This window comes from Podarcis raffonei, chromosome W (genome assembly GCF_027172205.1).
Source record: "Podarcis raffonei isolate rPodRaf1 chromosome W, rPodRaf1.pri, whole genome shotgun sequence".
Taxonomy (NCBI): Eukaryota; Metazoa; Chordata; class Lepidosauria; order Squamata; family Lacertidae; genus Podarcis; species Podarcis raffonei.
In genome coordinates, this window is record NC_070620.1 from 16,128,381 (window position 1) to 16,152,876 (window position 24,496).

The 24,496-nt window shown below is 41.2% G+C and overlaps 1 protein-coding gene across 4 annotated transcripts in view; it reads left to right on the forward strand.

Annotated features, from left to right (window-relative positions):
- Positions 1-24,496, forward strand: part of LOC128406026 (fragile X messenger ribonucleoprotein 1-like) — a 169,876-nt gene that overhangs the window by 129,570 nt on the left and 15,810 nt on the right. For 3 of the 4 annotated variants that reach the window (XM_053373080.1, XM_053373081.1, XM_053373084.1), the window contains 2 exons: positions 304-390; positions 9,525-9,720. In XM_053373080.1, the coding sequence (XP_053229055.1) occupies positions 304-390; positions 9,525-9,720 (283 nt within the window). The remainder of the gene's footprint in view (positions 1-303; positions 391-9,524; positions 9,721-24,496) is intronic. The other variant, XM_053373083.1, reaches the window with a different exon arrangement.

Consider the following 24,496-nt stretch of genomic DNA (forward strand, 5'->3'; position numbering starts at 1 on the left):
AAAAACCCCAAACTGTCATCTTACGGCGCTGGCCTTCTCTGTTGCGCAGCCCCAAGCTCAGTGCCGGGGAATGGCACCACAATACTACAGGGGTGCTGGAACGCACCCAAGAGGTGCCGGTGCTCAATTCTGGTGAGTTCCGTCCGAAAGAGGTTTTTCCTGCTGAAAAAAAAGCCCTCCTAGTATTGTTACTCTGAATTGTTTTACTAATGAAATTGCAATTTGCATGGAATCAAGTTACACATTATGTAGTGGCATTAGTTGCATCACCTGAAGACCTCTGATTCAAAACTTTATTTCTAGGGCAAGGTTCCTTTTGTCTTCGTGGGAACCAAGGACAGCATAATGAATGCCACAGTTCTTTTGGATTATCACCTCAACTATTTAAAGGTGAGGAAAGGGCATCATACTATGTTGCCTTTTGGGAAAGTGGAAAAGCTGGCTTTAAAGCAAAGCTTTAAAGTGGTTTTTCAGAGTTTATAAGTGAATTCAAATTCCGTGGTTAAATTGTTCTGTTTTTTTCCTTTAACTCTTAACTGAATGCTGAATGATTATCATATTTTTCTCAAACTGGTTTTAGAAGAAGTCAAACCTCTTCAAGATGCCTAGCTTACTCTTGGGCCCAGGATTAAGATCTACCTGTGAGAGAGGACTTTCCTTTTTTGTTTGTTTGTTTATTCATTTTTGAATTTACACATTACATCTATACAACTCTTACCTTATTCTTACATAGACTTCCCAACTTATCTTCCATTGGTATCCTTGGTTTGCTACAACTCCTTACATTTTTTCTTTTCTCCTCTTGTCGTTTCCCTCTTATTTTCCTTTGTCTTGTCTACCGTTGCTCATACACTTATCCTACTTCCCAATTAAACTCGATGCCGCTCCCACTCGCCTCTTGTTTTCTTTTCCTCATAATTTCTTATTTTGGCCGTCAAGTCTGCTAACTTGAGAAATTTTATTAACTTCTGCAACCATTGTTCCTTTGTCAGAACAATCATTTCTTTCCAATTTTTTGCATAAGTTATCCTTGTGGCCGAGGTTGCATATAGAAATAGGTTCCATAATTCCTTAGGCATATCTTCCCCAATTATTGCCAGCAAGAAGGCTTCTGGTCTTTTAGGGAAGGTGAATTTAAACATCTTTTTGAGTTCCTATCATTTCCCAATTTTTGTTGCATACTTACATTGCCACCACATATGATATAGAGAACCCTCTTTTTCTAAACTTTTCCAACATACATTGGATCCTCTCTTATTGGCATCAGATATCATCAATACACCATCTTAAAGATGTTCTCTGCATAGCAGGCTGAAAATTTTATCGTTCTGTTCCATATTTTTTCCCATGCTGAAAGTTCAATGTTATATCCGATATCTGGTGCCCAGTGTATCCTTGCCTCTTTCACAAATTCATCTTCTGTTTCCCATTCAAGTAGAGTTCTATACAGTCGTACCTCGGAAGTCAAACAGAATCCATTCCGGAAGTCCATTCGACTTCCAAAACGTTCAGAAACCAAAGTGTGGCTTCTGATTGGCTGCAGAAGCCCCATCGGATGTTCGGCTTCCAAAAGAACATTAGAAAATCAGAACACTCACTTTCGGTTTTCGATCGTTTGGGAGCCAGAATGTTTGACTCCCAAGGTATTCGGCAGTCAAAGTACAACTGTATACTTTCATTTTTATTTATTTTTTGTTATTTCCCCAATATTAATTTTATCAAATTCCGATCCACTTTCTACAAATCCTTTTTCTTTATCTCTTTTACAGATCTCGTTTCTTTGGAAGTATTGGAACCAGTCTGTGACTAGTCCCATCGCTTCTCTTTTTTAAAGTCTTTATATGTTCCCCAGTTTACCTCCATGTTCAACTTTTTTTTTTTACTGCAACCGCCTCCGTTGGAGATATCCAATGTAAGATCTTCCTTTCTAACATTTCTCTGTGTTTTGCCCAAGCATTATACACACTCCTCCTGATCACACAGTTAAAAAACCCTTATTTTCTTTTGTCTTCTCATAATACAAATAATTGTGGCATCCAAACCTTAGGTTAAATTGCTCCAGTTCCAGAGTTCCTGTGTCCTTTAATTCCACCCACTCCTTCATCCACACTAACCATGCAGCCTCATAGTACAATCACAAATCAGGAAGTGAGAAACCCCCTCTATTCCGCTCATCTATTAGTATTTTGTATTTTGTTTAGTCGTGTCCGACTCTTCGTGACCCCATGGACCAGAGCGCGCCAGGCACTCCTGTCTTCCACTGCCTCCCACAGTTTGGTCAAACTCATGTTGGTAACTTCGAGAACAACCAACATGGGAGTCCAACCATCTCATCCTCTGTCGTCCCCTTCTCCTTGTGCCCTCAATCTTTCCCAGCATCAGGCTCTTTTCCAGGGAGTCTTCTCTTCTTATGAGGTGGCCAAAGTATTGGAGCCTCAGCTTCAGGATCTGTACTTCCAGTGAGCACTCAGGGCTGATTTCCTTAAGACTTGATAGGTTTGATCTTCTTGCAGTCCATGGGACTCTCAAGAGTCTTCTCCAGAACCAGAATTCAAAAGCATCAATTATTCAGCGATCAGCCTTCTTTATGGTCCAGCTCTCACTTCCATACATCACTACTGGGAAAACCATAGCTTTAACTATACGGACCTTTGTCGGCAAGGTAATGTCTCTGCTTTTTAAGATGTTGTCTAGGTTTGTATTTAATCCTTGGCTTTGTGCCTTACCATATAAAGTTTGTTAAGTCCTTTTTCCATTGTTTAAAACAATGAGTGTTACTGATCACCGGCAATGATTGAAATAAAAAAATCATTTTTGGTAATATGTTCATCTTAATTGCCAATATTCTTCCCATCTTAGATAAATTCATGTGGTTCCATTTTTTCATATTCTTCCTTATTTCTGTCCATATTCTTTTAGAGTTATCTTGAATAAGGCTTAAATTGTTAGATGCAAGCCAGACTCGTAGATATTTTACTTTCTTCTCTTCGATTCCTGATGTGTCCCCCCCCCAATTCTCTTTTGCCTTCTTTTCCATGTTTTTGATGATCACCATTGTTTTTTCTTTATTAATATAGAATCCAGCAAGGTTTCCAAACAGTGTTATAATTTCAGTTGTCTTCGGGATGCTTTTCAGAGGGTTTTCTAATGTCAAAACTACATCGTCCGCAAATGCTTTTAGTTTATAGTTCCTTTGGCCCACTCAAATCCCTATAATTTCATTATTTTCTCTAATTCTTCTAGCAAGAACTTCTAGGACTAAAATGAATAGCAGCGGTGATAACGGGCATCCCTGCCTTGTACCTTTTTGTATACTACATTCTCCTGTTACACCGCCATTGATGTTTATGTTTGCCCCTTGTTTTTGATAGATTGCTTTAATTCCATTTACAAAATTTCCCCTAAATTCCATAATTTCTAGTATCATTTTTCTAAACATCCAGGAGATGTTATGAAATGCCTTTTCCACACCTTGGAAGAGCAGTGTGGCTTCTTTATCATTCCTTTTTTATATATATATATATATATATATATATATATATATATATATATATATATAAATATTTATTGAAATTTTCAAAAAATAAAGAAAAAAGAAAAAACAATTAAAAACACATAAAATTTACATTTCTTACTATCAATAACCAATTTCCTTGACTTCCCCACACCTCCCTTCTTGTATTCCAGTTCCAATTTTTAGCTCAGCAAGTTCTTGTCCCCAAACTTTACCTTATTTTCTTTAATTCATTTTAGTTAACCAATTTTAACTTATAAACCTCAATCTTTATACATCAGTACTTATTCTTAAAAATCTTTTTCTAAGGTCGACCCCAATTCCCTTCCACGAATTCCCCATTTTTATGTTAGTGGCAAAACAAAATTAAATGAAACAGAATATAATTGTACACCCTTTGGATTCCCAAAGCCCCACCCCCCCCTTTCCCGGTTTCGAACCCCAACAAAAGTCCATCAGTCCATCTGCTGTCAGCCTGGCGACCTCACGTCCGAGGCTCTTAATTCTCTCTCAATTCCTCTCTGCCAGTTTTTTTGATAGTCCTTTATGTTGAACACCAAATCTCGAAGAAGCTCTGTCCCAATAAGGTCCATGTTTCTTCCAGCCAGGCCTCCATATTTAAAAGTGGAGCCAAAATCTTGTTTCTTGCTTCTCTTAAGTCCAAATGTCCCAAAAGCTCCAGTTTCCACTTTAGCCAGGTTTGTATTCCATAGGTCTTCAGATCTCCACATAAGGAGATCTCTCCATTCTCCATTCTTCAGTTCAAACCAGATTTTCATCATCCTGATCTTATTTTCCTTTGTATCCATCTTAACCGGCCTCTGGCTCTCCTCAATCATCTGTGGCATTATAGCTCCTCCTTCCTTTTCCTTCAAATCATCATGTTTCTCTTTCATCACATTCTCAAATTTCTCAGATTTCTTTTCTTCTTCAGCTGCAGAAATTTTTAGTTCAACTACAAAACTTTTTTTTTGTTCAGCTGCAAAGACTTGAGTCAAGTCCCTCCCAGGCTCAGTAACTTTATTCACTGTTCCATTCAATATTGTAACATTTGTAGCCAAAACATGACTCTGTTCCTGCAGCTTTCCCAAGAGAAAAAAAGTCCTCTCCAGTTCAGCCAGTGTTTTTCCACTTACAGCCATTTTTGTAATGTCCTGAACCCCCTCTAGAGGGATTCTGGTTTCTTAGTATCTTCCAGTTCCAACCCAAAAGTCAAGTTAGCCTTTTCTTCTTTATTTTTAACAATTTGTTACCAAATTGTAACAAATATAACCAGCAAAGACAACAGAAACAAAGTTCTCCTTTTTTCCCAACTTTGACAGCTACTTTGACAGCTGTCAAAGTCTTCTATGTCTCTTCCGCAGGCTCTCTCACCGATCGCTCCCGGGTCCTGGGGGAGGGGTGACAATTCCGCTCTCAATATTAGCTCTTATCCTCCAGCACAATCACTTATATTGCCAAAACGTGGAGTTAATTGCTTTTATCCACAAAAGAGAAAGGTGTTCTCTCAACCTTAGTTATAAAATCCTTGCTTTAAGATGTTTACAAGGCGGGTAGGCGGACTTCCTCTTTGCACCTTACCCGGTCGTACCTAATTCCCCAAAAAAATTTCTCTTTTTAAGTCCAACTTCCGTATTACTCACGGGTTGTTACTTTTAGTCCAAATGTTCAGAGAAAGAAGTCAGCGCTCTCCGTCCATGGCATGCGGCTTCACTCAGTAGGGGAAGCAGTCGACTCACAGCACCGCACCGCTCTCCGTCCCCCGTTCCAGAGCCTTTACAAAGGCTCCTTCGCGGGTCGGGGGGGCGCAAATGGTGCCCGCCGAGTCACCAGGTCCACAGGCTTCAGCGCCTGTGGTTTCTGAGGGTCCCCGCGTCGCCGCCGCGGCAGGACCTGACCCCTACTAAGCCGATTCCCTCCGGAGCTCGGAGGGAATCCGCCATTAGGCGATGGCGCTAACCCGGAAGTCGGCTTCTTTATCATTTCTTTTCCCCATAAATTTAATTATTTTTATTGCATTTCTTACATTATTCCTTATTTGTCTGGCAGGTAAAAAGCCTGTTTGGTCTTCATGGATGAATGTCTTCAATATTTCTCTTAGCCTTTTAGCCAAGATTGCTGCACAGAGTTTATAATAATTATTTAATAGGGAGATTGGCCTAAAGTTTTTCTGGTGGTGTATGCCTTCTTCCCCTTGTAGAATTCCATTCATCACATCCTTCAATGGGGATATAATAGCTTCTTGAAATGTTTTGTAATACATAGGTGTAAGACCATCGGACCAGGTGATTTGCCTATTTTCGCTTGTTTAATTGTGATGTCTATGTCTGCCATTGGAATTGGTTCATTAGATACTCTTATTTGCTTGGGAGATTACATTTATTGAGATACCTATATATTGCCTCCTTGTTTTCTTCTACCTTTCTATACAGTTTGATGTAATATTTTTGGAATTCATTTCTTATGTCCTTTGGATTAAATATTATTCTATCTTCTATTGTAATCTTATTTATAGTGTTTGGTTTCCTCCCCCTTTTGGGTTGCCATGCTAGGAGTTTCCCAGGTCTGTTTGCCGATTCAAATTGCTTATGTTTCAGCACTTCAATATTTTGCTCAACTTCATTTCTCATTATCATGGCAAATTGTGCCTGGATGACTTTCAGTTGCCAAGTAATAGTGATATTTCCTGGTTTGTCCATCAATTTCTTTTCTTGAGTTAACATTTCTTTCATTTATTTTTGTTTCTCTTCCTCTCTTTTCTTCCTATAATATACATTCTGTTGGATAAAGAACCCCCTTACTACCGCTTTACTAGTGTTCTATACTGTTCCTTTGTTAATTTCATTATTTAAATTGAGCTCAAAATACTCTTTTAGTATTTCAGATTCTTTCCGAATTACTTCTTCCTTCCTTAGAAGGTTCTCATTTAATTTCCACCTATACAGTGTCTCCCCTTCACCTTTTAATGTCATTTTAATTGGATTATGGTCAGATAGGGTTCTTGGAAGATTTTCTGTATTTTTTAATTCTAATTATAAGTTCTTTAGACAGCCAAATAATATCTTTTCCTGTATGGACCTTTTTTGGATGAGAATAATCTGTAACATCGCAGGGACACGGGTGGCGCTGTGGGTAAAACCACAGTGCCTAGGGCTTGCCAATCGTATGGTCGGCGGTTCGAATCCCCGCGGCAGGGTGAGCTCCCATCTTTCGGTCCCAGCTCCTGCCCACCTAGCAGTTCGAAAGCACCCTTAAGTGCAAGTAGATAAATAGGTACCGCTTTATAGCGGGAAGGTAAACGGCGTTTCCGTGTGCTGCGCTGGTGCTGGCTCGCCAGAGCAGCTTCGTCACGCTGGCCACGTGACCCGGAAGTGTCTCCGGACAGCGCTGGCCCCCGGCTTCTTAAGTGAGATGGGCGCACAACCCTAGAGTCGGACATGACTAGCCCGTACGGGCAGGGGTACCTTTACCTTTTTAATCTGTAACATCATGCTTTGTAGGGTTCTTATATCTCCACCCATCTATTAAGTCCATTAATTGGATCATTTCAAAGAAGATCTTTAGCAATTTCCCCTCTTTAGTTAGGCCTTGCTTGCCCGTTTTATCTTGTTCTGGTGAAATCATCCCATTGATGTCTCCCATTATGATTAGTTTGCCATTGTATACCTTAAACAGTTTCTCTTCTATTTTTTTAAATAGAAGTCCAGTTTGCTTTCATTTGGTGCATAAATTCCCACTAAGAGGATTTTCTCCCCATCCACTGTTATCTCTAACACCAATATTGTTCCTTCGCCATCCTTCGTTATAAATTTGGGTTCCAATTTGGGATTGACGTATATCACCACCCCTTGCTTTTTAACATTTTCCAAGGCAATGAACTTATTTTCTAATGCTTTATTTATTAGTAGTCTTCTATCTTCCTTTTTGGAAGGGACGCGGGTGGCACTGTGGGTTAAACCACAGAGCCTAGCACTTGCCGATCAGAAGGTTGGCGGTTCAGATCCTCGCGACGGGGTGAGCTCCCGTTGCTTGGTCCCTGCTCCTGCCAACCTAGCAGTTTGAAAGCACATCGAAGTGCAAGTAGATAAATAGGTACCGCTCCAGCGGGAAGGTAAACGGCGTTTCCATGCGCTGCTCTGGTTCGCCAGAAGCAGCTTAGACATACTAGCCACATGACCCGGAAGCTATACGCTGGCTCCCTCGGCCAATAAAGCGAGATGAGCGCCGCAACCCCAGAGTCGGCCATGACTGGACCTTATGGTCAGGGGTCCCTTTATCTTTATCTTCCTTTTTAGACTCAGTGTTTCTCCCACACACGACATGACTCGACAGTAAATTACTTCAGATTCATTAGTCCATAAACAAGCCTGGTTGGAGCTTAGCTATTTCAGCCCTCACTGGATGATTGAGTTGCTGGGACTAAACTCCTCCTCTTTCCTTTCCCTCAACACGAAAACCCCCACTTCCGCTTTTTCCCAGTCCCGCACTTCTCAGCCATTCTCGTGAGCCTACGAGTTTGGGGTGATTCTACCCTTCCTAATTCTCCTTCTGTGTCATCCTCAGAGCTTGCCAGTGGATTGTTTGTGCTCTGCGTCTCCCTGTCTTTCTGTGTCTAAAGGTCAAATTCCTGTTGCTAACTGCTTCTCCCCACTCTCTTAGTAATTCCCCTCCTTCTTCTGTCTTGTCTGCGTCTTCTCCACTTGTCAGAGCGTCTACTTCTCTGACATTTCTTTTTGATATGTGTTTGTTGTAAACATATTACATCTAACTTCTGCTTTAATAAGTAGTTTGCAATTTTATTTATTTTTGACTTCACATTTAAACCATTTACATTTCATTAGAAGTTTTAATTCATTTCTTATTTCTATTTCCTGCCTATTCCCATTCTTGTTCATCTTCTGCCTCTCCCAAGGCCTTCCTATATCTTCTCAAGAATTCTTCTGCCTTAACAAATTCTGTAATTCTATACTGTTTTACTTTATAAGTGAAAATCAGTCCTTCTGGAAATTACCACCTATATGGGATTGCATTCATTTTTAATGCTTCTGTCAAATGTTTATAATTCTACCTCTTATTTAACAGTCTGGTGGGAATCTCTTTCAGGATTACTATTCTCTGTCCTTTGTCCAAAAAGCACTTCAACATAGCGAGTGTTTTTTTTCTGGATGGGGGTTAAAGATGAGGACTCCCCCCTTTTTAATGGGGGGGGTTTGCAACTTGCACTTGCACTCTTTTGTTGTCTGCTCACACTCACACAGGCACATAGTTCTATTCCCCCCACAATATTTCAGTTTTCCAATCTTTCCTCCACCTTGTCTAGTTTTACAGGTCATTTCCCCCTCACCCCAATTTTAAAATTTGCAGTTTGTAGGCTTTCTCCCCCCCCCTCCGTCCACCGGATTTGCAAGTAGATTTTAAGTTACTCCTGTTACTCATGAGCAGCTGCTCTCCATGTAGCTTGTTAACAGTTCAGATAAGTCTCCTTCTAAATTTTCCTCTAGTTCCACCACTCTTTTATCCCCAGTTTCCCCCCTTTCCCTTTGAGCAGGGTTGTTTTTGAAAGGGATTCTGCTGCTGCTTAGTCTGCTTTGAGGCTTTCTGCCCCAGAGGGAATGTGTTTCCCCTGCATCACCTCTCAACCTTCTCACGATTCCTTCCAGAGCTCTCCTGCCCTGTTGGGGTTCTCTGGGTTGTGTAGAGCCCCAATTACACTCCAGGGTTTCGGGGGACTCATGGAGCCCATGCTTCCCCCCTCCCACACCTGTGACAGCTCAATTTCACCTGGAGTGAACTCACCGAGCTGCAGGTTCCTTCACGTAGCAGACCAGAAGTGCTGGACTGTGCATTATTCTTTTTCTTTCTCTTTTTGTTCAGATTTTGTATTTTATTGTAATGTATTATGAAAAGTCATAATAAAATCATATATAAAAAGATACCTACCTTACTAAGTCATTTAATGAGATTGGTCAAAATGGCAACAACTTCCTGTAACTCATTTCTCTGTGTATAGGAAGTGGATCAACTACGTTTGGAGAGATTGCAAATAGATGAACAGCTTCGACAGATTGGGGCCACTTCTAGACCACCACAAAACCGCACAGACAAAGAAAAGGGATACATGACTGATGATGGCCCAGGTCTTGGAAAAGGTAGCCAACCCTACAGAAACAGAGGACATGGGAGGCGTGGACCAGGTTATGCTTCTGGTAGGTCACTTGGAATGTTCAAACTTCTCTCAACTCTGATTTGCTAATTTCTGGAATTCTTGTAAAGCAAACAGTAAATGAGGTTAAGCATGTCTAAAAATGTGAATGAGCTGCAGAGATTTAAACAAATGTGTATTTTGTAAATAATAACTGTGATACCTACTATGTTAGTTGCCAGGTTAATTTAGTCAGTGAAATACGATACAGACTAAACTTCTGTAAAGTTATAATCGTGGTAGCGTTACTAACATACAGTATTCCTTTTGAGTTGAAAGTAATGTTTCAAGTTCAAATACACTAGTTTCTCATCCAGTAAGAAGAGTGGGATTACTTGAAAAGAGATTACCTCTTCCATTATCCATACTTGGTTGGCAGAATTCTCATTTGTTGCTGTGTAACCAACTACAAACACACCAAAACTAGCTTTTATCTTAACCTAAAATTGTGATATTGTCAGGTGAAATGTATTGGTCAATGCCTACAAATTGTTATGAACATAGTTCTGTCTACACATGCTTACCAGATGAAAGCCACTTGAAGTAGTCTTAACAAGCCATTTTCCTGCAGGGAGGAGGGGATCCTTGGATGGGTTGTTCCTCCTGGTCACTCCACTGGGCAGGAATATGCAAATTAGAGCTGTTCTTACCTCACAGTGGGAGGGCTACTTCTCCAGTTTCCTTCCTGCCTTGCAGGTTCAGGTGACAGAGCTCCTTTCTGTCATCTTATTCTGAGAAGATCTTTACTTAGAAAAAAATCTTGAAGAAAAACTGAGTAGAGAACACAGAGGGAGATAGAGAGAAATGCCCAGTTAGCCAGAACATGATCGTGGTTGCTGGTGGAGGTGGCAGGGACCGCCAACCAGGATACTCTTAAGTCCTTGGAACCAGCAGTCAACAGAGAAAATATGACTATGGAGGGCAGTGGGGAACTTTGTGTTCTCCCGCTTGATCATTGATGGAGTCACACTTCATCTGGAGTTCTACCAATGGATTTGACATGTGGTGGTACAAGGCTCAGGGATCTTTAGGTTTCTCTTCTTTGGGGTTTCATGAGGCTTCAGCCTTAGTCATTGACAGGGCATAGTTGCCTTTCTTTTATGCATTCTATGCATTCTTTTGCATTTGCTTAAGAAACTCCTGGTGGAAGCACCATTAGTAGAACATAGTTTCTTTTATAATAATTATTTTATAAAATAATTATAAAATAATTATTTTATAAAATAATTTTAATAATTATTTTATAATTATTAAAACCGTGATTAAAAGAAAAATAGAAAATAAGACGTTTTCATACCATATTAAATTCATATTTTGGGATTCCTCCGATCCCTTGACTTCCCTCCATTCCCTCCCCCAGTTCTTTTGTGTTATTTTATGTTATACATGTCCAGAGTTTTCTTACCTTTTAAATATTTCCAGTTTCAAACATTGTCCTTAATATTACAAGTGTTTTTTAAAACTCTGCTGTTGTGTTAACTTCTTTACAATGCTTTTGTAAATATGCAACAAACATTTTTCCATTTTTTAAAATTTTTTTGCCATCCTCTTGATTTCTTAGTATTCCAGTTAATTTGGCCGTTTCAGCATATTCCATTAATTTACGTTGCCAATCTTCTTTAGTTGGGACTCGTTCTTCTTTTCATTGTTGGGCTATCAATGTCCGTGCGGCTGTTGTTGCATACCTAAATAAACTTTTATATTCTTTCAGTATATCTGTTCCAATTATACCTATTAAAAACGCTTCCGGTTTTTTACCAAAGGTTATTTTAAACATTTTTTTCAATTCATTATAAATCATTTCCGAAAAGCTTTTTATGACTTTACATTGCTACCACATATGGTAAAATGTATCTTCTACCTTTTTACACTTCCAACACTTATTATCTTTTGTTTTGTACATTTTTGACAGTTTAGCCTGTGTTAAATACCATCTATACATCATTTTCAAATAGTTCTCCTTAAGTCCCGTACATGCCGTGAATTTTATATCATTTCTCCATAATCTTTCCCAGTCTGTCATCTGTATATTATGGCCGTTTTATCATTACACATTTGACCTCTTCATCCTTTGGCTCCCATTCCAACAATATATTATACATTTTTGATAATAATTTATAATCACTTTCTATTATTTCTCTCTGAAATTTTGAGATTCCATATGCAAATCCTTTCTTTTTATCATTTTTAAATTTTTCTCTCACAAAAAGATCGCTGTGGATGAAAACAGCAACACAGAGAAAGCTCCGTCTTCCCTTCCAGAGATAAAACAACAATGGAGGGAGGGGCGAGGGGGTGGGGCAGGAGTCAGTTTTACCGACGCTAAGGAAAGGGAGCCAGAGATCGACTGCAATCTACCAAAACCTCGCGGGGATCTACCAGTAGATCGTGATTGACCTGTTGGACATCCCTGTTCTAGTAGATCTTTATATTTTTCCCGAACTTTAAAGATCACCTTTCTTATTATATGATTCTGGAAGCTTCTATGTACCTTGGCCTTCTGATACCACAGATATGCATGCCATACAAATCTATTGTCATGTCCTTCTTAATCTAGTAAATCTACATTATTCAATGTTATCCAATCCCGTATCCAGCACAGACAAGAGGCTTCATAGTATAGTTTTATATCTGATAGCGAGAAGCCTCCTCTTTCTTTAAGATCTGTTAATAACTTATATTTTATTCTTGGCTTCTTGCTTCTCCAGATAAATCTTGAAATGTCTCTCTGCCAATCCTTAAAGCAATTCATAATACTTATCACCGCGATTGATTGAAATAAAAATAACATTTTTGGCAATACATTCATCTTAATCGCCGCTATCCTTCCCAATAAAGATAGATTCATTCTCCCCCAAATTTCAAATTTTCTTTTTATTTCTTTCCATATTTTTTCATAATTGTCTTTAAATATGTCGATATTTTTTGCTGTTAACCATATTCCCAAATATTTCACACAAAATCAAAGTTCCCTGATTTTTGTCTGAGCAAACTCATCGTCTCTGGTGAGCCCTGCCAGTTCTCGTTTGCCAACCAACGCCCCCCCCCCCCCGGTTCTCGGGGAACACGTGCCTGGTCTCTGGTGGCCTCTCTCCTTCCATGTACTCCGGTTTCCTGGAGAGAGCATCTGCCCTTACGGTTTCCTCTCCCGGCACGTATCGGATCTCAAAGGAAAACTTGGCAAACTCCTGGGACCACCTGATCTGTCTCTGGTTGAGCACTCGCGTGGTCCTCCAGTATTCCAAGTTCTTGTGGTCAGTTCGGACCTGGATCTTGTGCCGCGCCCCTATCAACAGATGTCTCCATTACCGAAATGCCGCATAGAACGCCAGCAGTTCTCAGTCATACACTGTGTAGTTTTGCTCTGACTTGCTCAGCTTCCTAGAGAAAAAGGCACACGGCCTCCAGTTCTGCTTGGCCCCGGGCTGCAAAAGGACCGCTCCGATGGCGCGGTCGGACGCGTCCGTCTCCAGTCTCATGGGCTTCTCCGGATCCACGTGCAGGAGCTGCTCTTCCGAGGAGAACGCCCTCTTCAGTTTTTCAAAGGATTGCTGCGCACCCTCTGTCCACGCGAACTTCTTTTTGCTACTAAGACAATCCGTTATGGGCGCTGTCAAGTGCGCGAAGTTCTTTATGAACTTCCTGTAGAAGTTGCTGAAGCCTAGGAACCTTTGCACATCCTTTCTGCTTTTGGGGGCTTTCCATTCCAGCACTGCCTTCACCTTGCCCGGACCCATGGCTAGTCCTTTGTCTGACAGCCTGTACCCCAGGAACTCAACCTCCCTGGCGTGGAATTGGCATTTTTCCAGCTTGACCCACAACTGATGCTTCTTCAATCTCTGTAGCACCTCCGTGACGTCTCTGACGTGTTGCTTTTCATTGTCCGAATAGATTAAGACGCAGACTATTTACTGCGGCTAGGCTGAATGTTCTTGCCTCGGCAGTTCTGAAGGGAAGATATGGAGGAGTCCCATATGACCAGAGATTATGCCACTGTGCATTGGGTGAGGTAGAATCCACAGAGCACATTTTACTGAGCTGTCCCATTTACAACGATTTAAGACAGTACCTTATAACTCCACACTTACCCCAGCTCAGTTCCCGACAAAGAGGAAAGCAGACAGCATATCTGCTAAATAAGTCTTCTGGGAAAACAACTTTGTCAGTGGCTAAATTCCTTTTCCTGGCACTCAAGTGTCGGAAACGTATAACTGATTGCTTTGATGTGGGTTATCTGTGAGAGGTCTAGTACTGTGGCCCTACCTTATTTATGTACCCCTATGATGTTATAGTTTATAATTATTGTGTAATGTTTTATTTCTGACTATCGGTCGAATAAAGGAAATTGATTGATTGACAGCCTGTATCCCAGGAACTCGACCTCCCTGGAGTGGAATTGGCATTTTTCCAGCTTGACCCACAACTGATGCTTCTTCAATCTCTGTAGCACCTCCCTGACGTCTCTGACGTGTTGCCTTTCATCGTCCGAATAGATTAAGACATCATCCAAAAAGGCTACGCAATTCTTGTACAGCAGGGGCACCAACACATGATGCATGAAGGCTTGAAAGCAGGCAGAGCCCGATTGTAATCCAAATGGCATGACTAAGTACTCAAAAGCCCCCAGGGGGTGAACATGGTCGTTTTCCATTCGTCCCCCTCCCTTATCTTAATCAGATTGTATGCCCCCCTGAGGTCCAGCTTGGTAAAAATCTTCCCCTGCCTCACACGTGTCAAAATATCGTCAATCCTGGGCATTGGGAAAGTCACGGGTTCTGATACCAGATTCAGGGCCCTGTAATCCACGACTAATCTGGGCTGATTAGTCTCTTTTTTGTCCACAAAGAACACTGGACTGCCCCCCACTGCCTTAGATTCCCTTATGAAACCTCTCTTCAGGTTCTTGTCAATAAACTGCCGCAGCTCCTGCATCTCCCGGTCGGACATGGCATACAGTTTACCCACTGGTAACTGAGCCCCTGGAAGCAGGTTGATTTGGCAGTCAAAGGGCCTGTGGGGGGCAGCTTATCTGCCTCCCTCTCGCTGAAGACGACCTTCAAATCGGCATATTGTGGTGGCACCTCCCCTTTTTGCTCCAGGGCCAACCCAGCCACCCTGGCCACAGTCATTCGTGGTTCCTTCCCTCCCAGACAGTGCTCTAAGCAGTAAGCTGACCCAAAGGTGACCGACTGCTGATGCCATGACACCACTGGGTCATGCATTGCCAGCCAGCTCATTCCCAGTATTATTGGGGGTCCTGCCAGCGTGGCCACGTGAAAGGCAATGGTTTCCGTGTGCCTGGAGACCCTCATCCGCATTGGTGGTGTCTGGTGTGTCACTTCCCCTCCCAGGAGTTCCCTGCCATCGATGGTGGTCACCTGCAAGGGAAAATCTAGTGGCAACAGGTGGAGTTGGTGCTCCAGAGCGAAGTCTCTGCTGAATAAATTACACGAGCTGCCAGAATCTAGCAGTCCCTTCACTTTGACAGGGTGCCTGTTTGGGAGTTCTAGCACCACCTCTATGGCTATAGCTGCCTTGGGGGGGGGGTCAGGCTGGGGCACTTCCATTGGTTGCTGACCTGGCTGCTGCCCCTGCTGGTCGGCAGCCAGGTGTTGTCGTTTCCCTGTACCTGCCCCTCCTCCCCCTTCTCGTCGAGGTCTGCAGCCCCCAACATGCCTTGCCAGGCCTTTCGTTGAGGGCAGACCTTGGCAAAATGTCCCGGTCGCTGACAGAGGAAACACTTCTTGGTAGTTTTCCACTCCTTCCCCTCCCTTTTCCGACCTTCACCAGCGTTTGAAACTTTGCGCGCGCGTGCTCCATCAATTTCCATCGGCTCCGCCGCCTGGGAAGGTCCCCTCGGCATCTCTGGAATGCAGTTGTCATGGAAACGTTCCGCCTTTATCTCCCGCTTCTCTTGAGCCCGCGCTTCCTGGCATACACCGATCGCAAGCACAGTCTTTGTGAGTTCATCCTTCGACCGCAGGCGGGGCGCTCGGGACAACTCGTCTTTCATTTCAGGGGACAGACCCGCTTCAAACAACATTTGCATTGGTTCAAAGTCCAGATCCCACCCGAGCTTGTGGACTAACATCGCGAAACGCGACCAGTAGTTCCTGACGGACAGGCTCCCCTGCTTGTACCCCATCAGCTCCCGCCGCGTCACGCTTTGCTCAACCTCGCTGGAGAACATCGCGTCCATCCCCTGGTAGAATTTCTTAAGATCTTTCAATGCATCATTCTGCGTCGCCATTAGGAGCCTGATCCAAGCCACCCTCTCCCCGTCATCGGCAAAGTCATTTTTCTGCAATTCCAAAGCGTACTGGATTTCCGTTCGGAAGGCATTGTAGTCTTGGGGCTTTCCACCAAACTTGTGTACCAGCCCCTGAACCTTCCTTCCTATCGGGGTGGCTCTGACCTGTGCATCCTGAGCCCGTCTCCTCCAGCCGTGCCGTCAGGGTAGCTACATGCGCCTCCAGGTCTCGGTTCCTCTCGACCAGACCTCGCACCAGGGCTTCTTGCTCTGTCCCTCCGGCCGGCTCTGTTTGGCTCATCTTGCTGCCTCTTCGGGGCTGCGCACAAGCAACGTCAGGGACTTACGGATTGCTGTAATGGTTCTAGGGGTTGCTCGTGCGTAAGCCTGTCCCAACACCTGGCTGGGTTGCCTCAGTGAACCTTTCCTGTCCGGACAGCCACTCACCCGTGGCTGTCTCAATCACTGGCAGAATCCGTCAGTGGGCGTTTCTTAAACTTCTTCCAGCAAAGAAGCTCTTTGACACCCAGTCTCCTCCTACTCTCCCTGCGCGGAAGCCTTCTGCGCAAGGAGGGCGTAGGCAGCGGAGGACCCTTCCTCTCCCCACTGGTCCCCGGCAAGGAGTCATGGGACCGCCTCGCCGATTCCCCCATCTGCCCCCCTTCTCCACTGGAGCTACGCTGATTCCCTTCCCCAGAAGATGGGCTGCCTCTCCCACTCCCGGGACGTTCTCTGGGATCCCCTTGGAGCTTGCTCTCTCCCTCCGGCACTGATGGCAGTTCCCTGACAGTTAGTTTCAAAGTTTTTTTAAAAAATTGATTTCATTTGGCACATATATTCCAACTATGATTATCTTTTCACCTTGTGGTATAATTTCACAGCTATCACCCTTCCTTCTTCATCTTTAAATAAAAATTATGGCTATAATTTTGACATAATATAAAACACAACTCTTCTCTTTTTTGTTTTGTCTGAAGTTATAAATTCCATTCCCATCTTTTTATTTATCAATATTTTCCTATGGTTTTTTGCCATGTGTTTCTGGCAAACTATGTCTAAATTTTGTTTTAATATTACATGTTCAGTTTTATTCCTTTTTATTTTATTGTTCAATCCATTTACATTCCAGCTTAATATCCTCAAATCTGCCATTGTTAGTTTTAAAGTCTTGTCTTTTCCCATTTACCTTTTTTCTTTTCTTTTTACTCCCTTCCTCTTCTTCTGTACTATTATCTGTTACGTCTGTTTTCTGTCCTCCTACTGCTCCTTCTGGCAGTGTTTCCCTTCCTCCCAATTCCTTACTGTATTTTATCCCAAAAATTACCAGTTTCAATTGGATTTCTAATTCTATGTTTTTTCTCCTTATATGTAAATGTGAATCCTTTTGGGAACTCCCATCTATACCATATGTCATTCCTTCTTAAAGCATCAGTTAATACTTTATAATTCGTTTTTTACAAAGGGGGGAAAGAATTTCCTTAAACAAAATTATGTTTTGGCCTTCAATTTGCAATCTCTTATTATCTCTCCCCACTACATCTCTGGCAAAACAGGACAAATGAGGTCCCTGATCAGGAAGCTGGCTCTTTGCTAGCCAACGATCCTCACTTTGCAGCACATGCCCCTCTAATACTTCCAAAGGGACAGAAAGAACTAACAGCCCCCCAACCACCCCATGAGGGAAAGAGGGACTGACAGCCAACAGACAACATAAAGCCACTCTCCAAATTTGGAATGTAGCTGGATGGGCTGCATCTATCAGGGATACTTGTTTCACTGACTTTTTATCTCAACACCACACCCTTTTGATTCAGGAGACCAGGACCAGGGATGATATACCATTAAATCAGCGGTTCTCAACCTGTGGGTCCCCAGATGTTGTTGGACTACAACTCCCATCATCCCTGAGCTCTGGCCTTGCTAGCTAGGGATGATGGGAGTTGTAGTTCAACAACATCTGGGGACCCACAGGTTGAGAAAGGCTGCATTAAATGGATATCATTCCTTTACAAGGGAGGTCAGCATGGGGCTTAGGATCACCACCATCAAGGGGCGAGGGAGGTATGGCGGTGGGAGCAGATATTATAGGCAAAGGGGTTTGAGATATAAAGCTGCTCGAACACCTTGCAATCTGCGCCCCATCCCGAGGGACAAAGGTAGGGTGAGCAGAGATTACCCTCCTCCGTCATTGGTGCTGTGCAATGTCAGGTCTATAGGCAATAAAACCGCCACCCTGCAAGACTTTTTTACCTCGCAGGGGGCTGACCTGGCTTGTGTGACGGAGAACTGGGTTCACAAAGGCAAAACAGTCGCCTTGCATGAGTTGGCGCCCCTTGGTTTCTCCGTCCTTCACCAATCACGGACTGGTGGTCTGGGGGGGGGAGGGGTGGCGTTAATCCGGGAAGATGGTTTTTTCAGGGCTCTGCCAGCGCCATCGATCTCTGGCATTGAATGTGCTGGCCTGGTGTGGGGCAACGAGGAGAGCTTGGCTGTCTGGCTGGTGTACTGTCCACCTAGCACACTGGCAGGCACCCTATCGTGACTGCTTGAGGTGGTGACTTCCACTTATGAGATGGAGGCATGAGCAGACATGCTGAGAAGCTGCGCGGCAAGAGTGCAAGGAGAAGCATAAATTAAAGGTGATTAAAACCTATTTAATGATTTATGGACTGGAGGAAGGTTTTGGAGGGAACTTAAGGAAAACTTTATCCGAGCTTATCAGCACTTTACCAGCTGGGGAGTATCAAATTTCAAAAAGACGCTGAGGGCTTGCGGAGGGCTAGAAGTCCAAGTCAAATAATAATACGGTCTCAAAACAAATGAAGCGAGATGCATCAGTTCTAACAGAGCATTGGAACTGAAGCAGGAAAACCAAATAAAAATGTCGGAGACACAGGAGATGATTCATCTATTAAGGTCTCTTAAAGAAGACATGGGGGCGCTTAAGACAGAAATTTCAGCGATTAAACAGTACACTTCACAAATGAGAATTGATTTACAAGTCTTAACATCGCGTATGGATACAATTGAACAGCGCGTTAATGTCTTGGAGAAAATTTCATTTGCAGCTCAGAACCAGACCGACAAACGCTTACTCCAATTGGAATCTGAACTTAGAAGGAACAACCTTAAACTTATAGGTTTTTAAAACCACCCACCTGAAGGAATTCAGGCAATTGAATATACTGTGAACTGTTTAACAGAACTGTTGGAGCTACAACAACTGGATTTAAGGAAGGAGATAAATGGTGTTAAAAGTTTCCCATTGAAAACCAAGAAAGCAAGAGGGGAAACATAACATAATTCAATTTTTGCGCTAAGGGCGGGAGATGATATCCTTAAAAATTTCCGGTGAAAATGAAATGCTAAACCCTTTGAATGGAGGGGAAACAAAATTTCTATTTTCCCAGACTATGCTCCAGTGGTGGCAGAAAAGAGACGACTATTTGCCCCTGCTCGTAAGCTAGAAAGGGAATTAAAAATACAGCATTTCACAATATTCCCTGCTACTTTCTGCCTAAAGATAAACAAACTGTGCCGCTTTCAAAATCATGACAATGTGATATCCTATTTACAAGCAATAAATGTGAATAAAGAGCCAAGGTGAAGTGTAAGGGGGCTTTCCCCCCTCCTCTCTTACTTGACTTGGAACAGGGCGGGGCAGCCGCCCTCCATTTTGAAGCTCTCTTTCAACTTGACTTTCCTGCATGTAGAACCACTGACTCATGTTGATTCACCCCCTGAACAAAGTTTCCTTGGTATAGAGCTATGAAACTCCAGATATATTAGCAATTTAATAATGGTGGTGGTACAATAAATATCACTATAAAAGCTGAAAGTCCGTGGAGATACTGATTTGTCATTTAATAAGTATCAAACTAAGTAATATCTGTTGTTTTCTTATGTATATAAAGTGTTCCTTCATGTGCCAAGTTAAAAGCTCCTGACTATTATATATATGTGAACCTAGGAGCTCAAAGGGGTGAATGTTTGCGTTTCCTACAGAGCGGAAGTCGTGCATTTGGTTTTTTCCCCTTCTTTTTTTTGGTTCTTTTTTGTTCTTTATCTTTGTTTTATTGTTGAGTGTATTAAGTAGTTTTCTTTTTCTTTTCTTACTGTTAGTGCTGATATTATATTAATAATTGTTGGCTATTGGTATATATTTGAGCCTACCCTTTCAGAATCCTTTTTACTGTTGATAGAACTACTTTCCACCTTTCTCTCCTTTCTCTCTACTTCCTTCTTTGAAAATTTTCAAATAATAATTATTTGGGAATACTTAAAGTTAATTTCAGTGTTTATATAAACGTAACGGGTAGAGTCTGCCTTATATATACTTAGATATGTAAGAATGTTAATTATTCATATATTTTGTAATCCATATGTTAAATATAAGCACGGTTAATATATGACTCAGGTTGGAGCGCTAATAATTTTTAGTATATTTGGTTTATATTAGGCCTTCCAAACAATTTTGCTGAAGATAAAATAGAGGACAGGAAAGCTTACAGATTAAAGCCATAATGAGAATTATAAGTATGAATGTCAAGGGGTTAAAGGAAAAGAAAAAACAAATCCTAACACTCAAATATCTCTAGTCATTAAAGGCTGATATAGGTCTATTACAGGAAACACATTTGACAGAACAAAGGGCTCAAACTTTGAAAAGTCAATGGGTAAAAGAAGTTCTTTCAACAAACTTAGACGAAAATGCCAGGGGAGTCACAATTTTATTTAGGAAAGGCTGGCTTTATGAAATACAAGATATAATAAGAGAGGAAGATGGTCGATGCTTAATAATTGTAATTAAAACAGAAGGGACAGAAATAGCAATAGTAAATGTCTATGCCTCAAACACTGATGACCATAAGTTTATTCACAACTGCTTTAAGAGATTACACTTTCAGCACTTGATAATGGGTGGAGACTTTATTGAAATTTTAGTTCCACAGATGGATACCACCTGAGTAGCCAGGGAAAAAAGGACAAAGGTTAGAGAGACAGTTAATAACTATATGATACAGTGGAATTTAGTGCATTCATGGAGACTGCATCATCCTAAGGAAAAATCATATACATATTTTGCAGAAATTTATAAAACCCAGCCTAGAATTGACTTTTTTTCTAACATCAGCATCATTACATCCCTTTACTAGTCGATGTGACATTGATATTCCCATTATAGCTGATCACTCAGCAGTAATACTGGAATATAATTTATCTAAAACCCAGGAAGGTATGAGGAGATGGTATCTTAATATATCATTATTAAATGAAAAAAACTTGATTCAATATATAACCCAAGAAACACAAATATATTTTAAAAATAACTCCAAATCTTCAACATCAAGACTGATGGAATGGGAAGGATATAAAGCTTACATCAGAGGGAAGAAAAAATCCTTCTCTGCCAACAAAGCCAAGCTGCAAAGATTAAAAGAAAATAATCTAAAAATTTCTTGAAAAACACTATGGGGTGATATGGCAAATAACCCATTTACGGTTACATATGAAAGAATACAACAACTAACATTAGAACTGAATAATATACTAGCTCAAAAAATTGAGTTCAGCCTACTAAGTCTAAGACAAATATACTGGGAACAGGGAGAAAGACTGACAAAAATTCTAGCTAATCATCTAAAGCAAAAGAAAGCGAACCAAATAATACCCTTAATAAGAAATGAAAATAACATCGCAGCAACCTCATCAGTAGATATCAATCATGAATTTGGCGGCAAAATTACAGAAAGTTGTTCAAAACTTTACTCAAACAGGTTTTATAAAAACAAGACAAGCTACAGATAACATCAGATTAACAATAGATTTGATAAATTTAAACAAAGATGAACAGGCGTTTATGATATTGTCATTAGATGCAGAAAAGGCTTTTGACAGAATATATAAAGAATGCATAGGGTTTGTGTTACGTTAATTTGGTTTCCCTATAGAATACTGTAATTGGATTAAAATGATTTATAAAAACCCAACGTCACGGATTGTTACAAATGGAAGAATTTTGAATTTGATTAGTTTAAATCGAGGAACGAGACAAGGATGTCCTCTTTCTCTGTTATTATTTAATCTCTGCCTGGAACCATTAATAAGAGCAATAATTCAGGATGAGCATATCAAGGGTGTAAAACACAACAAAGATAATTACAAAATTGTATTATTTGCAGATGATATCCTTTTATTTATTTCAAAACCAGAAGATACAATTCCAAAAAGTATGGAGAAAATAAAAACCTTTGGCAGAATATCAGGATATTCTATAAATTGGACAAAATCAGAGATTTTACCAATTGGGCCAAGGCCTACATTGTATAGAAACCATCAATTTCGGATGTGCAAAGACTTTATTAAATACTTGGGTATAATGATATAGACCAAATTGTAAAATTAAATTTGAATCAAATTATAAATGAGATTTCTTTTGATATTGAAAGGTGGGGACCTCTAAACCTCTCCCTTTGGGGAAAGGTTAATGTACTCAAAATGAATGTGGTTCCAAAGCTTTTATACACCCTTAGGGGATTACCAATACATATTCCCAAATGTTACTTCCAAAAAATAAATCAGCTATGTAGATCGTGCCTGTGGGATACAAAAATATCACTACATAAAATGCAACTTCCAACTAAGGGAGGTGACTTTGCTCTCCCAAATCTGGAACTATATCACCAGGCCTACCTTCTGAGTAAGACTAGTGATTGGAGAGCTAGCAGGAATCTCAATTAGGCTACTCTGGAATATAGTTTCTTTGAATCTCTTGTAGGGTGGACTAAACTTGGCTCCAATTTTATGAAATATCCTATTATCCTGGAGACTATTAAAGCACCTATAAAAATTTGGATTAATATAAATATAAATAATAAGGATGATCCCTATCAGCATGAGAAATTAACAATATGGGCCAACCCAAAATTAAAAATTGGAAATCAAGTAATAATTTGGCAAAATTGGATGGAAAAAGGTATTTTGACATTGAATCAATTAATTGATGAAAATTACAAATTTGTGGAATATAAGACTTTGCAAGTAAAATATGGATTAACCTTTAAAACACAATGGCAATACATCCAATTGAAACATATGTAGGAAAGGCAGTTTGGCCCTCACGCTATAGCAGCATTGGGAACACCCATGCTGCTACAAGATTTAATCTCTGCAACAAAAACAAGAAACTCTACACTTGCGCTATATCCAACCCTACTCAACAGGAAGAAATATGATTTAGAATATGATAGAAAAAAATGGAGTGAAGAGTTAGGGGTACAGATAACAAATGTCAAGTATAAAATCAACAGAAATAGCCTCTATGGATCTAAGACTAAGACTTATTAAACAGAAAATAATATTCAGAGTCCACTGGACTCCAGCAAAACTATACCAGAAGAAAATAACAAGTTTAGACAACTGCTGGAGATGTGGGAGTAAAAATGCGAACTTAGTACATATGATGATTAACTGCCCGATGATAAGATCATTTTGGTGCGAGGTGAGGATATTTATAGCAAGAGTAATAAAGAGAAATTGTTAATTAGTGAAATTGAATTTAATTCTAAATTATATTCCGGAAACGTGGGAGATTACAAGGGGCCAAAAAAAATATGGATGTACCATGCTATATTAGAAGCAAAAAAACTTGTTTTGATGAATTGGAAGAGCCGCAAAAAGATTCCATTGAGCACATGGATTGATAATTTGTACAGATTAGCTACATACGAATGAATTGCATGTTGTCGCAAATTAAGAAAGGATAAATATGAAGAAATCTGGAAGGAATATTTAAGCGATAAGGCGGATAGTGGTGGGAAGTAGGGGGAGGAGAGAAAGGTGGGAAAATGTTAAAAAGAGTGTATTCAAATCTGAATTGTCAAATTGTGTTATTAGTGTTGTTATGGTTTTTGTTGTATGTGTCTTTTGCGGTTGTTGTTTGTATTGAAAAAATTATTTAAATTTTTTTTTTTAAAATGACTGCTTGAGGTGGTGGCAGGCTGGGTCTTGGGAGTTCCCTAACCTATTGGTTTCAGGGGACTTCAACATCCATGCTGATGGCACCCCCTCCTCACAGGCTCTGGACCTGGTGTCTTCCATGGCGACATTAGGACTCTCCCAGTTTGTTTCGGGCTCCACACACCAAGCAGGCCACACGCTGGATTTGATCTTCGGCACAGGTATAGATATGATCATGGCCTCCCCTGTGGAGGTGCCATGGTCTGATCACTACTCTCTGAAAGCCAGGACTGACTTCCCGCCCCCCCCCCGCTTGGGTGGCGAGCCTATTTGGGTTTGCCCGCGGAGGCTGATGGATCCTGATGGATTCCGTCAGGCTTTGCGGGACCTTGCTCCCCCTGACGGCTCATTAGATGAGCTTGTCAAGAGCTGGAATAACCAACTCTTGGCGACCATCAGTGAGATCGCACCTAGACGCCCCTTTGACCCTGTCGAAACCGAGCCCCTTGGTTTACCGACGAGCTCCAAAAAGTGAAGCTGGACCTCAAACGTCTAGAGCGAGTATGGCAGC